The 21314-nt window shown below is 44.3% G+C and overlaps 1 protein-coding gene across 3 annotated transcripts; it reads left to right on the top strand.

The window, feature by feature from the left end:
• Positions 1 to 346: 346 nt before the first annotated feature.
• PPIL1 (peptidylprolyl isomerase (cyclophilin)-like 1) lies at positions 347 to 20722 on the top strand. Of its 3 annotated transcripts, XM_011986608.1 has the most exons (4): positions 347 to 658; positions 3523 to 3677; positions 18895 to 18963; positions 19514 to 20722. In XM_011986608.1, the coding sequence occupies exons 1-4, from the start codon at positions 603 to 605 to the stop codon at positions 19732 to 19734; spliced, it is 501 nt and encodes a 166-aa protein (XP_011841998.1). In that variant the 5' UTR covers positions 347 to 602; the 3' UTR covers positions 19735 to 20722. The 3 variants fall into 3 exon arrangements, with proteins under 3 accessions (XP_011841998.1, XP_011841997.1, XP_011841996.1); XM_011986607.1 differs by lacking the exon at positions 347 to 658 and having other exon boundaries at positions 3012 to 3677; XM_011986606.1 differs by lacking the exon at positions 347 to 658 and having other exon boundaries at positions 3012 to 3677; positions 18895 to 18969.
• Positions 20723 to 21314: the final 592 nt, after the last annotated feature.

Raw genomic sequence — 21314 nt, 5'->3', positions numbered from 1 at the left:
AGGCTCAGATTTGCTTTATGCCTATGTAAAAACAAGTATTTAACTGCCGAGTCTGTTTTCAGATCTGAAAAATGGGAATAATACTATCTACTTACAGAATTGTTTTGTGGAGTAGATGAGATAAGAAAGTGCAAGCACTGTGTACATCGTACAGCGCCTTACAAAAATTATTTACTGGCATCTCTAAACTGTTCCCTTTCATTCTCTGCCTCCCCTTCCCGTCCTTGCCCAATTGTGAGACTAAGAAATTCTTCGAATTTAATGTTAGGACATAACTCCAACCAGAACCTAGCTTTTTTGGTTGTTCCCGCCTTCCATGCCTAAACGAACCAATCAGATTGCCCAGAGTGGCGCCACTTGGAGACCACCGCGAATGAAGTTTGCATTTTTCTCTGTTCTCGCGCCCAGTTTCTTCTCGCCTCCCACCTCAGCTTCCCGGCATTGGAAGAAGGGACCGTCCTCTTCCTCGTCCTGGCCACCCAAATCCTGGTATCGAAAGGGTTGAACGGCGGGGACCGGAAGTGTGCAGCAGCGGCAGGTCCCCAGCTAATCGACGCCGGAAGTAGCCATTGCTAGAGAAGCATTCCGCCGCCGGCTTCGCTATGGCGGCAATTCCCCCAGATTCCTGGCAACCACCCAACGTTTACTTGGAGACCAGGTGAGGGGGTTCGGGCCTCTGGGGCTGGCAGAGGAGACACGGAGCCCGGGCCTCACCACGGGTCTCCGTTCCTGGCGCGTTCCTCCGGGAGCCCGGCCTCCACGTGGAGGGGCGTGGAGTAGCGGCCGAGACGGCCCCCAGAGGGTTGAGAGGGGACCGCCGTCGCCCGCGTCCAAGCTCCGCGCGGTCTTCTGCTGAGGTCTCAGCAACAGCTGCCTGATTGTCCTCCTTCCTCCAGTCCACTCATTCATTCATTCATTCGTTCATTCATTCATTCATTCAACAAGCGTGTAATGAGTCCGCAAGCCAGGCACATAGGATATGAATTCTGAGGAGATAGCGGTAGATAAAAAACACACAGCCCTGCCTTTAGGAGCTTACGGTATAATGAAAGAGACAGACATGTAAACATTACGTGATAAGTAGTACAGTTGTAGAAACAAATTCCAATAAAATACAGGAAGAAGCACATTTTCCCCACTATCAAAGAGTGATGTGGTAACCAGCCTGCTAGCGCCATGCCCTGCTGTATGTCATCTCATTTAGTTTAATCTTAGCAACCCAAATCATGAAGGTATTATTTAACTTTCTGCCTTTCAATATTAGCAGGAGGAAACGCCAGAATTTACAGATTAAAGCCTTGACCAAAGCCACACAGCTAGTAACTGGAAGAACCTCGTTTGGAGCCTGGTGTGCCCGTCTCACCTTGCAAGTTCTTTAGCTCTATTCATTTCATTGCCTCTTTGGAAAAAGCTCAAAGTGATCTTTACAAAATAGGACAAGGAAGGGATCCTGCTCAAAAACCTTTAATAATGTCTTGCTGCTATAACAGTATAAAGTAAAAACGTATTAATCCTGGCATTCAAGGTGATTTTTTTCATCTGGCCCTTGTCTACCTGCCATGCCCCCTTCAGCGGCCAGAGACCAGCTAAGGTCCTCTGCCTTTCTGTTCTTGCCCATTGCTGCTTTCAGCCAAAGCAGAGTTCTGTCAGTCCTCTCTATATTTGCTCATGCTGTTCATGCTCCCTGGCCATCTTCCCCACCTTCTTATATGGTAAAATTCTACATCTTCAGGCTCCAACCTGTAGTTTCTGAATTCTCCTGTTGGTATTTTTTAAAGTTGCAAAATAAATTGTTAAATCCAAGCAATGTGGACATACAGAGTAAGAAGTGAAAGCCACCTCCTTCCTGAAAACACTATCAACGGTTTGTTGGATAATTGTCCAGACCTTTTTCTATGTACACATAAACCTCTCTTTTATGCTTTTTTTAACATAAAAAAAAGGGATCATATGATCATACTCTATGTATGTTTTTTCTGTAACTTGGTTTTCTTTCACTCAGTAATTCAGCTAGCTGCCCATAGGATGGATAGTTGATATTTTAGGTATTTCCTATTTCAAGGACATTTAAGTTGCTTCCTTTTTTTTTTTTTTTTGGCTATGACAAATACTGAGATGAACATCCTTGCACATATTGTATCCTTAGGCAGTTTTGTATATTTTCCTAGAGGATACTTGGAAGTTGAAATTGCTGAGGTATGCACATTTCAGAATTGTATATGTACTTCCTGATTGTCTTTCCAAATGGCTACTTCCTGTATGTTGAAAATATACACCAGAATGTAAGCTTCATGAGGGAAACAGTGCCTAAAATAGTGCCATGCACAGAGTAACTGTTAGTCTGTGTTGAATGGGAGTAGTGTGAAAGATGAATTGCAGGCAGGAAGGCTGTTAGCTATTTTCTAGCACGTTCCTCATATACTAATAGAGTGTTTACACTGTGCAAGTCACCGGGCATTCAGACTATACAGAGATACAGAGTTGACTCAATTCTCACATCTGGCCTGGTGCCGTAACTCACATCTGTAATCCAGCACTTTGGGAGGCCAAGGCAGGTAGATTGCTTGAGCCCAGGAGTTCAAGACAAGCCCGGGCAACATGGCAAAACCTCATCTCTACAAAAAAATAGAAAAAATTAGCTGAGCTTGGTGATGCATGCCTGTAGTCCCAGCTACTCAGGAGGCTGAGGTGAGGGAATCACTTGAGCCCGGGAGGCAGAGGTTGCGATTAGCTGAGATTGTGCCACTGCACTGTAACCTGGGTGACAGAGGAGACCCTTTCTCAAAAAAAAAAAAAAAATTGTCACATCCTTGGAGCTTAAAGTCTAGGTATGTGTTGAAGTAGAGGGGAAGGCACCTGTCCTTTCTCTTGCCTCTTCCTTATCTTTTAGTAGTACTGGGGAGGAAAAAGCACTCATCCTATTGGGAGGTGCAAAGATTCAAAGTTACCAGGTTTTGCCTTTGTTATACTCTCTCCCAAACAAACACAAACTATACCTTTTATTAAAATTTTTTGAATAGGTAATATACTTACTTGGATCAAAAATACAAAAGTTTTTAAAAGGTATTCATTAAACATCTTCCTATTTTCCATCTACCCAGTCCCTACCCCCACCCAGAAACTTCTAAATAAATATGAACTCCTGATATTTTAATGTCTCTTTTTTAAAACAATTAAAAATTAAGTGTAATAATTTTTTTCCTAATTTAGGGGTTGGTTATATGGTTTCAGATAATCAGATATATATATATAGAGAGAGAGTATTAGAATTTTGAGTTCTCCATGCTTGTAATTTTGCTGAAAAGAAGTACCCAGAACACCTGCATGTTTTACTTAAAAAAGATAATTGGTGTTTATATTACTTGCATTGTGGTGTTTTCCTTTGCTGAGCATGAAATCCAGTGGTTATCACAATTTCATGACTTACAAGCTTGAAAAGCAAGAGTCCTGGAGCAGTCCCGTAATATTCCTGTCTGCCCTGACCTTGTTCTTTACTGGAGCTGTTGTCCTCTCCCTCTGCAGCATGGGAATCATTGTGCTGGAGCTGTACTGGAAGCATGCTCCAAAGACCTGTAAGAACTTTGCTGAGTTGGCTCGTCGAGGTTACTACAATGGCACAAAATTCCACAGAATTATCAAAGACTTCATGATCCAAGGAGGTGACCCAACAGGGACAGGTACAGTTAAGCCAACATTAGTTTATGTTTTCTTTTTTTTTTTTTTTTCCTTTTTGTCTTTTTTTTCTAAAGCCAACATTAGTTTCTGAAGTCTCATAAATAGGCGATAAGGCAGCCAGAGCTCTCTTTTCCGCTGACTAAGGTCTGTGTTGGTTGATTTTGGTGACAACTCCTTCCTTCATCAAACACACATGTGTGGAATTGACCAGAAACCAACCTTTATTCCTAGGCTTGGTAGAGATTTTCATAACTTACATGTACTGCTTACTAAGAACAAATAATATTTGTCTGAATTATAGTGATGCAAGTAGTCTGATCAATAAAAAGACTTTATAATATTTTGAGAATAATAAAATCCTGGGTTCTTTTATCAATTCATTCATTTAACAAATGAGTGTCTGTTTTGTGTCAGGTACTTTTTTAAGCTCTAGGGAGATACCTATAAAGAAAGAGACAGAATTCTTGCTCTCTATAAAGCAGGAAAAGGGTGTGGGGATGGAATTTTAGTAGAAAAGTCAAGGAACTGCTCTCTGACATTATTGGAGAAGAGATCTGAAAGAAGTAAGAAAGTGAACCTTGTAACTCAGGGGAAAACATTTTGGATGGAGGGAAGAGCAAACACAGAGGCCCTGAGGCAGGAACCTGTGCTGGAAATCATAAGGTATGATACCTTACAGGGCATGGTAGAGACTGGGTTTTACTCTGAGTAAGATGTGAGCCTTTGGAGAGTTTTGAGCAAAGGAATGCTGTGATCTGATCTATGCTTTAAAAAGATCACTCTAGGCTGGGCACAGTGACTCACGCCTGTAATCCCAGCTCTTTGGGAGCCCGAGGCGGTTGCATCATTTGAGGTCAGGAGTTCAAGACCAGCCTGACCAACATGGTGAAATGCTGTGTTTACTAAAACACAAAAATTAGCCAGGCAGGGTGGTGGGCACCTGTAATCTCAGCTACTCGGGAGGCTGAGGCAGGAGAATTGCTTGAACCCAGGAGATGGAGGTTGCAGTGAGCAAAGATCGTACCACTGCAGTCCAGCCTGGGTGACAGATCAAGACTCCCTCTCAAATAAATAAATAAATAAATAAATAAATAAATAAATAAAAGGATCACTCTAGCTGCTGTTTAGAGAATAGATGTAGGGGCAAGATGTGACCACTATGTAAATAGTTGTACTGTATTGTTTGGGGAGTAATGACAAGAAAAATAGTTCTATACATGTTCAGTACAGATGCTTGATATTTTCAGTCGTGGTTAGTTGAATCCATGAATGTAGAATCCACATGTAGGGAGGGCCAACTATGCTCGTGAGTAAGTAGTTGGATAGGAATATGGGGTTCAGGGAAAGACCTGGTATGGAGGTATTAATTTGGGAGTTACTGGCATTTAGATGGGGTTTATTAGTGAACTGGTGGTACACTTACTCATTTCAAGGGCCCTTGCTTCTCAGTCTGCTTTTTCTCTGCTAATATCTGCTCGTTTGCCTTTAAACAAGTTTGGTTTTCTCTGTGGCAGAGTCTTTTCTCAGTCTTGTTCTTTTTTGTCATCCTCAATTGTCTCATGATTTATCTAAACTATGGCCAGAGCATTCAGATGTTTTTTTGTTTTTTGTTTTAATGTATATGGATGCATTTCAAAATACAGAATATATAAGAAAGCAGAGAAAAGGGGAAAAATCATTCATAAGCATAGCTCCTAAAGATTTCTAACCATCATTAACTAATCCCTCAATATCCCACCTTTCAGAAAGGAACAGTGTTAACTTTTGGTGCCCATCATTCTAGACGTGTTTCTTTTCAGATGTCTAGTTTAAAGGATAACAAGATAAATGGAAATAGTTTCAAAAAATAGGATATATTATATATGCTATTGTTTTTAAACCAGAACATACTACATTTAATTTCATATATAGAGAACAGAATATTTGACTTCCTACAGTGAAAGATAAGGCAATTAGTACTTAAATTTCTACCCATTCTTATCTTTCCCCGACCTTAATTTTTGTTGTTAGTCTTATTATTATCTGTTCTGCACTCATCATTCCTTCAGCTACAGTGTGGGTCCTACGTTTCAGTGTATTTCGTGTTCACAACTTACTTCGCTTTCACCTTCACAAGTGCTGGAGGGCAGGATTTCTTGTCTGGTGGTTTTTTGTGTTTTGTTTCAGAATGCTCAAGGATCACAATTGTCCAGTGGTTTTTTATGATTAGAGCTGGAATGTGTTGTATTTTTAAGCTCATTTATGTTTGAGAATTTCTGCCTGTTACCTTTATACTTGAAAAGAGATAGCATGCTGTCATGCTCAGCCCCCTCACTGTGCCGCCTTGGGACTTCACAGAGTCCCCACCAGCAAGAAGGTTCTCACCACATGTGGCCCCCTTGACCTTGGACTTCTCAGCCTCCACAACTGTAAGAGATAAATTCCTTTTTTAAAATAAATTTTTTAGGCCAGGTGTGGTGGCTCACACCTGTAATCCCAGCACTTTGGAGGCTGAGGTGGGAGGATCACTTGAGTTCAGGAGTTCAAGACCAGCCTGGGCAACATAGTGAGACCCCATCTCTACAAAAAACAAAAAATTAGCCGGGCATGGTGGCATATGCCTGTAATCCTAGCTACTTGGAAGACTGAGGTGGGAGGATCACTTGAACCTGGGAGATTGAGATTGCAGTGAGCCATGATTGTGCCCACTGCACTCCAGCCTGAGTGACAAAGTGAGACCCTATCTCTAAATACATAAATTAATTAAAATAAAAGTGTTTAAAAGGAAGAAAAAAAGACATAACTGGGTATACTGAGATCTTTTTAGACATTTCTGATCAATTGCCTTCTGGTTTGGTTTTTTATTGTTGTTTGTTTTTGTTGTTTGGTTTTTTTGGAGACAGGGTTTTTGCTCTGTCACCCAGGCCCGGGCTCGAGTACAGTGGTACAATCATGGCTCACATCTCCATCCCCTGGGATCAAGCATTTCTCCCACATCAGCCTCCCAGGTAGCTAGGACTATAGGCATTCACCACCATGCCTTGCTAATTTTTAAATTTTTTATAGAGTTGAGGTCTCACTGTGTTGCTGAGGCTGGTCTCAAACTCCTGGGCCTAAGTGTCCCTCCTGCTTCGGCCACCCAAAGTGTCGGGATTATAGGCATGAGCCATCATGCCTGACTGCCTTCTGGTTTTTGAATATGGTTTTGGAGAATACTGAGGCCAGATTTACTCCTTCCTTCAAATCAGGGATAATTTTTTGATTTCTATTTCTGAATATTTTCTCTGTTATACTTACTGGATTTTCTATTTCAGGAAATTAGTTATTTGTTTCATCACCTTTGCCTTCCATATTTATCACATTTCTTTTGATTGTGTGATAGGATTTTTTTTTTCTTTTTTCCCTGTATTCACTAAAATAATTTCAGACCTTTACTCTATGCCTTACTCAATTTTCAGTCATGTCTATTTTGTTCTTTACTGCTCTAGTTTATCTACTAGCTCATTACGGGTGCCATTTGGATCTAAATTTGTTTCCTTCGCTCTGCAATCTTTTCATCTTATTCTGTGGTATATTATCTTGTCTTTGAGCTTTTTTATATTAGATTTTTACTTCTCTTGAATCATCCATAGCTTGAGATAGCCATGGAGAAGCCACTTTCTCCCAGGCTGAGTTCCTGGGTTTTCTTTTCCTTCCTCCCCTCCTTCTTTCTGTCCTTCTGTTGGTTGTGGTATGTTTGCCTAGTTTCCATGCCATTTGTTTTCATCTTATCCATGCTTGATGTCAGCACCTACATTATCCCCACCTTTTACTTGCTCAGATACAGTGTAAGTGGACTTCACAGAGTCCCCACCAGCAAGAAGGTTCTCACCACATGTGGCCCCCTTGACCTTGGACTTCTCAGCCTCCACAACTGTAAGAGATAAATTCCTTTTTTAAAATAAATTTTTTAGGCCAGGTGTGGTGGCTCACACCTGTAATCCCAGCACTTTGGAGGCTGAGGTGGGAGGATCACTTGAGTTCAGGAGTTCAAGACCAGCCTGGGCAACATAGTGAGACCCCTTCTCCTTGTCATTCTCCCCACTTACGTGGAACTGGTTGTCTTCCCCACTTCAAATGTTAGGTTGCTTTCTCTCTATTCTATTCTACCCTGAAGAGGTGCAGGAGAGAACTCATGCTGAGTGAGCTCCTTGTGAGAGGGCTAGCCTCTGTTCTATCTTCCCAGACTCCATTAAAGTCTTGTCCCAGAGCCCCCTCCACCAGCCAGTGGTGTCCCTCTGTCACCACTCCAGGATCTGGGTAGTCCTCAAGGATGGCCCAGCACCCTGGAAGGTGGCCTGCCCTGCTTGCCTGCCCTGCCACTCCCGAGCATCTGTGATATGCATGGGCTTCTGCCCTCAAGGGCTTTCCTTAACTTTTTCAGAGCTGCTCACCCACTCCCCTGTTGGCTTCTCACAATTGGAGGGTATTTATGAGAATCTCAGCATGACATTTCTTTCCAGGTTACTAGTTTCAGGGAATACAGGTGGAAGAATTTTCTATTTTTTCCTCTTGGCTGACTCTTTTTACAATTTTAGCATGTTTGTTTCCCTTATTTGGTTGATGCTGGTGAACTTTTGGCTTTTTAATTTTTAATTTTTGTGTCTTCACTCTATTGGGTGTTGGGAGCATGTGGTAAACGTGCCTGATAGCAATAACTGAAGCATACCCTTAGAATGACCCTGTATGGCAGACGCATCTGAATGTGTGTTCTGAGCTAGGGAATCCAGGAGCAGCCAACCTGGAGGTTCCTTCCTTGTCTATAAAGGGACATCTGAGCCCCTGGCTCATCCTTTGAAACATGGGCCGCACACAGGTTGAGGGCCCGAGTTCTGGGTTGAGTGAAGTTTGCCAGGTAGAGATTGTTAGGGAGAAGGTGCTAAGTGGAAATGCTATGTAAACTGCATGCTTTTTGCAAGCCATTGTGGTTCTCCCGTCCAGCCCGCCACCACTGGACTCTCTCCCCTGTATGTAAGTCCCCAATAAAACCCCATGTCTCATTTGCTGGCATTAGGTCTCTTCGGCCTATTAAACCTGGTGCCATCCCCATTGGAGTCGATAGGGGTTCGGCACAACAGGGAGGCAGAGTCTAGTCCTGCTTCATTCTACTTTCTTTGTCTGAAAGGGTTCCATCGATATGTCGATGTACTTCTTTCCTGTCTTCTTCCTCTCTCCCCGTCATGTTGTTATGAAATAAATTTTAATTCTTAATACCAGTGAACCGAGAGTCCATGATTAGGGTACAAGTATTGGAAGTGACTCAGGTGTGAGTTGCTCATGCCAGAGCTTTTCTATATTTCTGTAGTTGGTTCATGATCCTTCATAATGTCACATTTCCATGGTGTAATTTTAATGAAATTGAATCACTCAAAAGATCTTCAAATAACTGCACCCAGCCTCAAGTATAATGAATGATTGAGCAGCCCACTGGCAAGTCTGTGGTGGAAGGCAAACAGGAGTTAGGCTCTCCTGGGTCACTAGTTCATATTTTCTAGCTGATTAGGTGACGCGTTTTTTGCTAAACATCTCAGATGGGCAGCAAATGACATCCTGGGCTCTTCAGCAAGTTGATGTACCACTTCCATTCCTCAGTCCGACTACTGTGGAACCGTTCTTTCCACATGCTTTCTTGTAATACATCTTTGCCAGATGCTTTGTCAGTTCAAGTACCCTTTGACTTCCTGCTTCATTTCATTTTAAACCATTTTTCTACCTTCAACTTTCCCATATTGTAATAACTATAGAGGCTCTTTCCTCAGCCCTCTGAGTGTCTTTTATCTGTTTCTACTAACCTTTCTCTCCTCTCTGTAAGACATAACATCCTGGCAAGCTCTTCCTTTAGCTCTTCCTGCTCTGCACTTGGCCTCTCAGTGCTCACCAGCTGCTGTGATTGCTGTGATTAATTATATGCTGATTATCCTGTGCGTCACTCTCACTTTGATTTCATCTCTCCTCTTAGTAGCCCCAGGAACACCTGAAATTTAACGTGTTGAACAGCAAGCTCTGTTAATTTTATTCATTTGATGAGTATTTGCCAAGAGTCTGCTGGGTATCCTGTGCTATTCTAAGGCCTATGAGAGGCACTTAAGCATTAAAAGCCAAGGCATTTTCTTTTTCCTTGCAGTTCCCTGCCCTGCCAGGAAACAAACTATTCATTATAAGAAACGACTAGAATGGGGTAATATAAATATGCAAATGTATGATAGTATGATGTGGATTATGTGTATAATATAGGTTGGAGTAATTCATAATAAGGGGAAGAGTACAATGGAGTGAGATTAGGATGGGAAGGAGGCATATGCGAGATGGGTCTTGGGAAGTAGAGGGAAGGGCATTTTGGATTTAGGAAGAAGAGTGGGTACAGGGCAGGAGTGACAGAGGCAGGGGCAGGGAGGGAGCCCGCCACCCCAGGTGTCACATCTTCCACTCCAGACTGGCTCTTGTGACATCACCCAGCCACCTCTCCACACCTAGAACAAATGCATCAAATGTGATTCTAAGGCCCCTACCAAATTTATAGATCTCCGAACTGCCTGTTTAGGGGACAGTAAAGAGCAGTTAGGGGGCCAGTTAATGGAGACTCCTAGACAGAAGAGCTCAGATTTGATTGAGCATGACTCAGGGACCATTTGGGACTCTTGCGCCCAGCTGGGATAAGACATATCTGAGGAAATTTCGTCCAGCAGTGGACTATGGCAAGACAGTGTGGTGCAGGGTGGAGAGCAGGACTGTGGAGCTTGGGCTTGCCTTGTGCTTCACATGAACACTTACTAAATGTAGAGGAGTTGCGTTACCCTGCTGAGCCAGCTCACCTGTCTGGAGTGTGGTTACACGCACCTCCTAGGCTGGCTGTGAGTAGTAAATGAGCTGATGTTGGTACAGTGGTTAGCATGGGCTTGACACAAAGTGGGAGCTCCAACGAATGTGACTTTTATTTATTTTGATTGTTAATTCATTTAGCAAATACCTATTAGACTCCTTCTGTAGGCCAGGCACTCTTCTAAAAGCTGGGGATATAACAGTGAATAAGAAAGCCCTTGCGGAACTCTCATTCTGGTGAGAGACGGAGAATGAAAAAGTACATAATGAACTGTCAGGGATGGCAGATGATATGGAAAAAAGAAGGTACTGCTGGGATGGAACAGGATTTCTCAACCTAGGCACTATTGACATTTAGAGCTGGATGATTCTTTGTTGGAGGGGGTGCAGTCCTGCACATTGAAGGATGGTTAGCTTCACGCTGGCTTCTACCTACTCGATACTGATAGAACCACTCAGTGTGACAACCAAAATTGTCTCCAGACATTGCCCACTGTCGCCAGGGGTCAAAATCACTCCCCGTTGAGAACGACTAGGCTAGAGGGTGAGGGAGGGGCTGGTTTGGTGAGTGTGGTTAGGGAAACCTCTCTGACAAATAGAGAGCATTTGAACATAGTTGTGAATGAAATGAAGTGGTGATCCATGAGACTGTCCAGGCCAAGGGCGCTCCGAAGAGAACAGCAGCCAGAGGCCTTAGACCAGAGTGTGCCTGGCAGGAAACGGCACAGGGGCCAGTGTAGCTGGAACACCTGAGAGAGTGGCGGGAGAGAGCTCAGAGAGTAGCAGAGTGCCCGACTGTGGGGGGTCTTGTAAGCTGTGGTGAGGATTGTGGATTTTGTTCTAAGAGTGATGCAGTGTTGATGGAGGGTTTCAAGCAGGGGAGTGCTGCGATTAGGCTTGTTTGAAAAGGATCCCTCTGGCTACCTTGTGAAGAATAGAGAGAGGCAAGGCTGGAAGCAAGGAGACCAGTGGGAAGATTTTATTCCTATTCAAGCTGGAGATGGTTGTCGTTTGAACTAGGGTGATAGCAGCTGTGTTAGTTCTGGTCCTCTGGGAAGCAGACACCAAGATAGAAGTTTATTGGGCTAACACCTGTGAAAGATAAAGGGGCGGGGAGCCAGGGTTGGAACGCAAGGGCTTCACACAGCAGCGCAGGCCTGAGTAACACCTGTGAAAGCAGAGGGGCGCAGGACGAGCAGCTGCCAGTGAGCAGCGAGGAACACCAGGAGAATGTGGAGCCGTGGAAGCCAAGGGAAGGCAGCAGCTCAAGCAGAAGGGTGACATCGAGTGTGGATCAAGTAAAGTGAGCGCTGAGGATTGACGACTGGGTATAGCCACGTGGAGGTCACTGGCGACCTTGACAAGAGCAGTTTCAGTGGAGCAGTGAGGGGCAAAAGTCTGAATGGAGCATGTTCCAGCGAGAATGGGGAGAAGTGGAGACAGTGGGTGTTGACAGCTTTTTCAAGGAGTTTTTCTGTGAAGGGATGTAGAGAAATAGGATACTTGGAAATAGAGTTTTGTTTTTTAAAATAGGAAATATCAATAACATGTTTAAATGCTGACAGGAATGATCCATTAGAAAGAGAAAAATTGGTCTACTAGAGGGGGAGGTTGTAGTTGCTGAGTTCTTTAAAGGTGAGCAGGATTGGGTACGTGGTGGTGGGATAGTCATGGACAGTTTATTCACACGGTGTTTTAGGGAAGGGAGGTGGGTAGAGGTGTAGGAAGGGAAGGGGCTTTGGTGGTGAGAGCACGTGAAAGTTCTCTTGTGAAAATTCCTTCTTCTCAGTGAAATAAGAAGTAAGGTTCTCCTCAGAGTGAGAAGCAGCGAGGGAGTGGTGGAGATTGGAGAACAGAGGAACTGAACGCAGGCAAGCTGGCTCCTGAGGTGGCAGTTTGAATCATGACCAGCAGCTGCTTCTCAGGGACCATGCTCGGGTTACCTCAGTTAAAGGGGCTCTTCATCACTGACACTATGGTGTGTTTGCCTCATGTTATACATTCGATGGCTTCCATATGCTGTCTCATTTACTTCTCATAACAAGCCTGTGAGACGTAAGTGTTACTGCTACTCCCATTTTGCAGACGGGGGAACTGAGGCTTGGAGAAAAGTGTCTTGGTTAAGGTTAAACAGTAATTGCTGGAGGTAGAACTGGAATCCAGATCTCTCTGACCCCAAAGGCAAGTGAGAAAGAGAAGACCGCATCTTTAGAACCACAAAGCCCCTTGGAGGACTGGGGCATTGTTCCCGTCTGGTATATTAACAAAGTGATTGTGTCAAGTAGCAGTGCTTTTGGCTACAACTAACAGAAAACCTAATCCCATGGGCTGTTTTTTCTTACACAACAGAACGTCTGGAAGTGAGCAGTTACTGTCATCTCTTCACCTGCCCAGAAGAGTTGTCAGGGATCTGGGCTTGCCGTATCTTTCCACTTCATTCGTAATGTGTTGGCCTTTGGTCTTGAACTTGTTAGTCTTATGGTTGCAAGATGACTGCTGCTGTTCTGGCGTCACCCTACTTTCAAAGAAGGAAGATGGGAAAGAGCTGTAGATGAAAGACAAAAGAGTATGTTTGTCTGTTTTTATCAGGAAAGCTGTAGCTTTCTCAGAAGCTTGACTCAGTGACTTCTGTTTATATCAGTAAGTCTGAACTGGGTCATCTGGCCACGCCTGTCTGCAAAATGGACTTGTCAGCACCTGCCTTTTTTTCTCTGAGGTTGAGGCAGGCTGTGGAGGAGGAGGTTGGGGGTGCTCAGGAGACTGCTGACGGACAGTGTCTGTTAGAGGCTCTCTTGCCAGAAGAGAGGCTTTGATTGGTCAGTTACCCTCTGGTGTCAAGTGCCCCACTAGATCTCCTTATAGGCCACTGCCCATCTGTGGGACTGGATATTAGTCTATTATCCCATCAACTGGCGTGGGAGAGGCAGGGACAAGTAGCACCAAGTATGGTCATCTTGGTGTAAGACACTGCATCATGTCGCATGCCTTAGACATCATTTTGACAGGTTTCCACAGTGACTAAGAGGAGGAGGAAGGGACATCACAGGAGTCATGGGGACAAGAAAAGGGTTTTTTTGCATTTTGTTTTTAAGAAACAACACAGGCCGGGCACGGTGGCTCACGCCTGTAATTCCAGCACTTTGGGAGGCCGAGGCTGGCGGATCACCTGAGGTCAGGAGTTTGAGACCAGCCTGACCTCAACATGGTGAAACCCCATCTCTCCTAAAAATACAAAATTAGCCAGGCATGGTGGCGAGTGCCTGTAATACCAGCTACGCGGGAGGCCGAGGCAGGAGAATCATTTGAACCCGGGAGGCAGAGGTTGTGGTGAGCCAAGATGGCGCCATTGGACTCCAGCCTGGGCCACAAGAGCAAAACCTCTGTCTAAAAAAAAAAAAAAAAAAAAGGAAAAGGAAAAAAAACACACACAGATCATAAAGAAGGTAAGGAATTTTAACTGCAAAGGTTCTGTGCACTAGAAGGTCCCATTAAAAGAATGAAAAAAGTTAACTGGGAGAAGGTATTTGCAAAACATTCACTGACAGAGGATTACTGTCCATAATATACAATTGAGCCTTGACCAACATGGGTTTGAGCCGTGGGGTTCCATACAGGTTTCGCAGGGCCCGCAGCGGGACTTGAGCATGCAGGGATTTTGGTGTCACAGGGATCCTGGAACCAATGCCCTGAGTATACCAAGGGATGACTGTATGTATCAGTTCCAAAATGTCATACCACTGAGTGGCCGTTCACAGAGGGGACAAGCTAAGTAAGCCAGTGAACATGAAATTATGCCAAACTTCAGAGAAATGCAGCTTAAAACACCACAAGAGGTCTCACACTTCTCAGACTGACAGAACGACCTAGAGCAGTAAGAGTGAGAGTGCTGCGGGGAGGGGTGCACATTGGTTCATCCTTTTCAATAAGGCATTTAGAAAAATCTAGCAATGATGAAATACTCAAACTATGACCCTATGTATCCCCTATGAGGTATTGGCCCCCGAGAGCTCTTGCACTTGTGTTTCAGAGACAGTATAAGACTAGTTTTTATAGCATGGTCGATAATAGCCAAAACATTGGAAAGATCCTCGATATTAACACCAGAAAAGATAAGACAGAGCATTATGGTCATGCAGTGAGGTGAACACTACAGAGACCCGCCTGGAACAAAGTACGTGAGTCTCTCAAACAGTGGTGAGCAAAAAGCTAATTGCAGAAGAATGTATAAAGTGTAATACCACTTATGTAAACTTAAAAACATGCAAAACAGCAATACTTTTTTTTTTTTTTAGGGATACATATATGTGTAGTAAAGAAGAAAATGCATGGAAATGCCAAATTCTTGTCAGACTAGTGGTTACCTGAGAGGAAAATGTGATTCTTTGAATCAGCTGTTAGCTCTTAGGAAAATGAGTGCTGGGGAGGGCTGCAGTGGGGTGTGTGCATGGCGTCTTAGCTGGATTTGCAATACTTTATTTCTTGGGGGCAGAGGTGGTCATAGATGTTGGTCATATTATTCTTTGTTTGCGTGTCTGAAATAAATACATTGAATAAATGATCCCAAGAGAGGACAGAGGTCAGAAGAGGAAAAAAATCTCTTTTTTTTTTGGAGACAGACGGGAGTGCAATGGCGCAATCACAGCTCACTGTAGCGTCAACCTCCTGGGCTTGAGTGATCCTCCTACCTCAGTCTCCTGAGTAGCTATAGCTGGGACTACAGGCACGCACCACCATGCCTGGCTAATTTTTGTAGAGACGGGTTTCACCATGTTTTCTAGGCTGGTCTCAACTCCTGGGCTCAAGAGATCTGCCCCCTTCAGCCTCCCAAAGTGTTGGGATTACAGGTGTGAGCCACTTGCACCTGGCCAGAAAAGAATCTTGAACGTTCTTTTCTAACCTGTAATCAAAGGTTAGAAAACAGGCCTTGGCCAGGCGCGGTGGCTCACGCCTATAATCTCAGTACTTTGAGAGGCCAAGGCTGGCAGATCACAAGGTCAGGAGATTGAAACCATCCTGGCCAACATGGTGAAACCCCGTCTCTACTAAAAATACAAAAATTAACTGGGTGTGGTGGTGCACGCCTGTAGTCCCAGCTACTCAGGAGGCTGAGGCAGGATAATCGTTTGAACCCGGGAGGCAGAAGTTGCAGTGAGCCGAGATCACACTACTGCACTCCAGCCTGGTGACAGAGCGAGATTCCGTCTCAAAAACACACACACACAAAATAGAAAACAGGTCTGTGCCTGTCTTCATTGTGTCTGTGCTAGACCAGGCACAGAACCTGCAAAGCTTCCAAATTGTTGACTTTCTAACTGATAACTGACATCTGCGTAGCATGCTCTGCACTGGAGAGCTCTTTAATCATTCTCTGTACCTCTGCCACCTCTCACCTATTCCACGTGCCCAGAGGAACGTTTGAATTGGAATGATTTGTCTTTCTGACATTTTGCTGCAAACCCTATTGAATTGAATTGGGTTATGAAAAGATAACGTATTATGAGTAAGATATTATGAAAACTCTGCCTATTGAGTAAAGGGGGTCTCCATGTTCTTTCCTCCTGTCTCCTCTGATTCCCACTTCATCTGTGACTTTTTTTTTTTTTTTTTTTGAGACAGAGTCTCACTCTGTCGCCCAGGCTGGAGTGCAGTGGTGCAATCTCGCCTCAGTGCAACCTCCACCTCCTGGGTTCAAGTGATTCTCCTGCCTCAGCCTCCCAAGTAGCTGGGATTACAGGCACGTGCCACCACGCCTGGCTGATTTTTGTATTTTTAGTAGAGACGGGGTTTCACCATGTTGGTCAGGCTGGTCTCAAACTCCTGACCTCATGATCCACCTGTCTCGGCCTCCCAAAGTGCTGGAATTACAGGTGTGAGCCACCACGCCCAGCCCATCTGTGACTCTTGACCGACCTATTCCTTAATGTACTTCTTGTTTGTGGTGATGTTTATGTGATGGTTTTCCATTCCTAGAGGGCAGAGCCCTGGGGGTTTTGTTCTGGCAGCCCTCAGGTTGCAGGGATCACACTTTGAAGGCTCAGGCCACAGATCGACAGTGTACTACTGAACTGAATCCTTAACTTGCTCACTCAAGTCCTGCACGCAGAGCCTGGCCTGTGTGGCGTCTGGCCCCACACCCTCTCCCTCTCTCTAGTCTCTGGTAACCCCAGCCAGGAACCTTGACTCTAGTGGTTGCCAAAGGACCAAGCAAAGGGGAGGATCAAGTCAGAGGGAATGTATTGGTTATATAATCGCTGTTTGGAAGTATACTGACAGGTTGGAATTTTTGGAATGAGTTTTACACAGTTTAGTATGGTTCAGTATTTTTCCAGAAGCATAGGTAGCCTGGGCCAAGTGGGAGGTTTCCCCTAGTCTGTTAGGATTCACCCCCATTCTTGTTTGCATGAGAACATCATTTTCTTCCGGAAAGGAAACGGGGGCTGTGACAGGCTCCCTGTGGTGAAGCCGACTAAAAGGTAAAGCAAAAGATTTTTACCATGGAAACACCTTAGCCATGCCCAGGGGCCTTGGGGGTGGACTTGGTGCTACTTTTATAGCAGGCAGTAGAGGAAGTGAGCTGCCAGCACTGGGCTGTGGGGCAAGCAGAGTACCTGTTGATCAATCCAGTGTTTACTTTGTTCTAGGCTGTTTTGTCATGACCGTTCAACTTGGAGAAACCAATGTAGTTCAGTAAGGCATATGATTGACTACATAATTGATTAGTATTCGTTAAGAAAGTTACCTCCTGTTATGACATGTTTTCCTGTGAGGAAACCATGTTTAACTTACATCCTTTTTTTTTTTTTTTTTGAGACAGTCTTGCTCTGTTGCCCAGGCTAGAGTGCGATGGTGTGATCTCGGCTCACTGCAACCTCCACCTACTGGGTTCAAGCAGTTCTCCTGCCTCAGCCTCCCAAGTAGCTGGGACAACAGGTGTGTGCCACCTTGCCTGGCTAATTTGTTTTGTATTTTTAGTAGAGACGGGGTTTCACTACGTTGGCCAGGCTGGTCTGGAACTCCTGATCTCGTGATCCGCCTGCCTTGGCCTCCCAAAGTGTTGGGATTACAGGCGTGAGCCACCGTGCCTGGCCTAACTTACATCCTTTTGCTCTTAGAACAAAACCTGCCTGAGCTTGGGGTATCCAGTCCAGCACCCTGCTCTTGTGGACATAATATAAATAACATTTGGTGATGATGCTGCTAGCAAATAATTCCCAATCCCATGTTTCTTCATTTTCTCTGTATTCATTTATTTAGAGTCAAGGTTTTGCCTCTTGCCTAGACTGGAGTACAGTGACGTGATCATAGCTCATTTTAACCTCAAACTCCTGGGCTCAAAGCAATCCTCCTGCTTCATCCTCCCAAGGAGCTAGGTAGGCATGTGCCACCCACCACATCTGGCTGAATTTTAAAATTTTTTTGTCAGGTGCAGTGGTTCATGCCTATAATCCCAGCACATGGGAAGCTGAGGAAGGAGGATTGCTTGATGCCAGGAGTTTGAGACCAGCCTGGGCAACATAGTGAGACCCCATCTCTTAAAAAAAAAAAATGTGTGGAGTCAGTGTCTCGCTCTGTTGCCCAGCTCAAACTCCTGGCCTCAAGCAGTCCTCCCACCTCGGCCTCCCAAAGTGCTGAGATTTTAGATGTGAGCCACCACACCTGGCCCTGTTTTCTCTTTATGATGTACTGCCTCACCTCTCGGTGACTCTGCCTACTGTAATGTCCCTTTCTGCCATGTTGCCAATTATCACTGTCCCTATTTCTCCTTCAGCTGGATAGCTTTAACTTAAATGAATTTTATTTTCCATCATCTAGGTTAAGGGTGGCAAATAGGTTTCAACTCTTGGGCTATTACTGATTAATTAATAATGGCTGCCTGAGTTCTGGGTTGGTAACATTCAGAGGCAAATCTATCTGAGCAGGGAAGAATACTGATTGATTAGCAATGTCTGTGATGGGCACAGGGTTGGGACTTGGGGCACTCATGTCTAAAATACTCATAAAAATGTTAAAAATCAAGAAACCTCTTAACACATCAGATTATGAATGGTGGTTATCTCTAGATGGTTAGGTTACAGGGGATTTTAGTGTTCTTTTGATAATGTTCTATGTTTTCTACCTTTTTGATAGTGAACATGTATTATTTTAATGTGCAGGAAAAAACAGCATTATTTTGAAAAGGAAAGTCTTACCGGAATGAAACCAATGATTTGAATATGCTATTTGTGCTAGATTCTGTAGTTGCAATATGCCTAGCAGTGGGGTAGGTGTCACTGCCTTTTCCTTTCCTCCACTCTGAGAAATCCTTTGACCCTGGGCCATCATTCTTGCTGTGAGATAGAATGTGTGACTGGCTGATTCATGTATCATCTTCTAATCGGGCAGGTCGAGGTGGTGCATCTATCTATGGCAAACAGTTTGAAGATGAACTTCATCCTGACTTGAAATTCACGGGTAAGTGTATAATTTGGCTGGACTGGTTAGGAACGGGGATTTTAAAAGCTCACTCTGTTGGCCATGATTCAAGGTGAATGTCTGACACCGTGGCATGGTGCCAGATAACTGCCCAGTCATGACGCCATGAAGTGCCCTGGTGGATTAGAGAAAGCGGCGCCTCTCACAAAGTTCTGAGCAATTCTGAGTGCTGGTCAGGGTGTTCTAGACTCTAACTATTTGTTAAAGGTCATAGGATATCAAAAGTGTCCTCCAAGAAACAGGAAACCTTGCTGGGTTTTTGAGGGCAGTCAGGAACATGGTCCACAGTTAGTGAGGAGCATCAGGGATCAAGGCTGGGGAACAGGTGAGGACAAGGAAGATGAAGTCGTCAGAGTAGTGTAGTGATGGCCTTTGTACAGGGCAGAAAGCCTGCCCTGAGTGGTTGTCCGGGTCTGGACAGAGACCAGAACAAAGTCCTGGCTTCTTTTTCATCCCTAGGCGGGCAGCAGCTCTGCACTGGACCTGTGGGGTTATTTATACTCTTTCCTTTCTTCCCTTTTCCCACCAGGGGCTGGAATTCTCGCAATGGCCAATGCGGGGCCAGACACCAATGGCAGCCAGTTCTTTGTGACCCTCGCCCCCACCCAGTGGCTCGACGGCAAACACACCATTTTTGGCCGAGTGTGCCAGGGCATAGGAATGGTGAATCGCGTGGGAATGGTAGAAACAAACTCCCAGGACCGCCCTGTGGATGATGTGAAGATCATTAAGGCATACCCTTCTGGGTAGACTTGCCACCCTCTTGAGCAGCTCTTCTGAGATGGCCCCAGTGGACCAGCTTCCAGATGACATAGAATGACATGTAATGCTAAATTTCATTTTGGCTTTGCAAATCATGAAGCTTAGGAGGCCTGAGGTCTTGGGAGAATTAGAGATGGAAGTACATTTTAATAGGATGCTTCTTTTCTCCTCCCCCAGTGCCTAGGTTGCCAGAGCATTTGCACAAATGCCCCTGTTTATCGATAGGTGACTACTTACTACACGTGACTCGTAATGCTGCGTCTTGTGCATGTCTGCTCTGTATACTTCGAACAATGTAGCAGACACTGTCTTTTCTCAGTGGTTTTGCCTAACCAAACTTCTTCCTAAGGAGATTTGTATTCTGGCCTACACTGCAGTCCTTGATTGTTGACAGTCACAGAATTCCAAACCAAGTAGTGTCTATCAGCCCTTTTAACTCTGTGCACACCCTATTTACCCTATTTCAGTCTTACATTTGTTCTTCTAGGGAATGTATGCATCTCTATATATATTTTCCCTCTCAAAACCAGAACATCAACACTGCTGTTTCTGACACTTCAGACATCCCACGCAAAGCCACATTGAATTTTTGCCAAATGAAAAATGCATCCAACAATCAAGTTTCTAAGAAGGTGTCAAGTGGGGAATAATAATGTATAATAATCGAGAAATTAATTTACTAAAAGGAAGCAGAAACATTGACCATCTTTTTCCCAGAGAAGAGGAGAAATCTGTAGTGAGCAAAGGACAGACCATGAATCCTCCTTAAGAAGCAGTCCTCTCAGAAAGGAGAAGCGCCACTCAAGTTCTTTTAACCCAAGACTTTAGAGAAATTAGTCCGAGATTTTTATATGTTCAGTTGTTTATGTGCAAAAATAACTTTCTGGATTTTGTGGGGAGGAGTAGGAGAGGAAGGAAGTTAATACCTATGTAATACATAGAAACTTCCAAAATAAAATGCCATTGATGGTTGAAATTGCTGCTGTGGTCTGATTCTAAATATTGTATGAGGTTCCAATAGTCATTTTAATCCCAGTCATTTTAAGTAGTATTGCAGAGATCGTATGTTCAAGATTTCACATCATTTTAGGCTTGTGGATCTCCAGTAGACTTAAGAGCAACTGTAACTTTGAAAGGGCAGAACCAGAGAAAGAAGTTAAGTGACAGAAATTGACGTTTCTGAATAAGGGGTGTATTAGTCCGTTTTCACATTGCTATAAAGACACTACCTGAGAATGGGTCATTTATAAACGAGAGGTTTAATTGACTCACAGTTCCACATGGCTAGGGAGACCTCAGGAAACTTACAATAATGGTGGAAGGCAAAGGAGAAGCAAGCACCTTCTTTACAAGGTGGCAGGAGAGAGAGTGAGCACAGGGGAAACCACCATATTTAAACCATCAGATCTCGTGAGATCTCCCTCACTATTATGAGAACAGCATGCAGGGGGAAAATGCCCCATGATCCAGTCACCTCCCACCAGATCCCTCCCTCAACACAGAGGATTACAATTCGAGATGAGATTTGGGTGGCGATACAGAGCCAAACCATGTCGGGGGGATTGCCT

The sequence above is a fragment of the Mandrillus leucophaeus genome, unplaced genomic scaffold, assembly GCF_000951045.1.
Source record: "Mandrillus leucophaeus isolate KB7577 unplaced genomic scaffold, Mleu.le_1.0 Scaffold3, whole genome shotgun sequence".
NCBI lineage: Eukaryota > Metazoa > Chordata > Mammalia > Primates > Cercopithecidae > Mandrillus > Mandrillus leucophaeus.
Note: the sequence above shows the minus strand (reverse complement) of the source record. Positions and strands in the feature narration are given on the sequence as shown.

Coding starts and splice junctions, on each gene's coding strand:
- PPIL1 (XM_011986606.1), top strand. CDS start 3,392: ATGAAATCCAGTGGTTATCACAATTTCATGACTTACAAGCTTGAAAAG. Junction 3,678..18,894: donor AGGTGACCCAACAGGGACAG/GTACAGTTAAGC, acceptor CTAATCGGGCAG/GTCGAGGTGGTGCATCTATC. Junction 18,970..19,513: donor CTTGAAATTCACGGGTAAGT/GTATAATTTGGC, acceptor TTTTCCCACCAG/GGGCTGGAATTCTCGCAATG.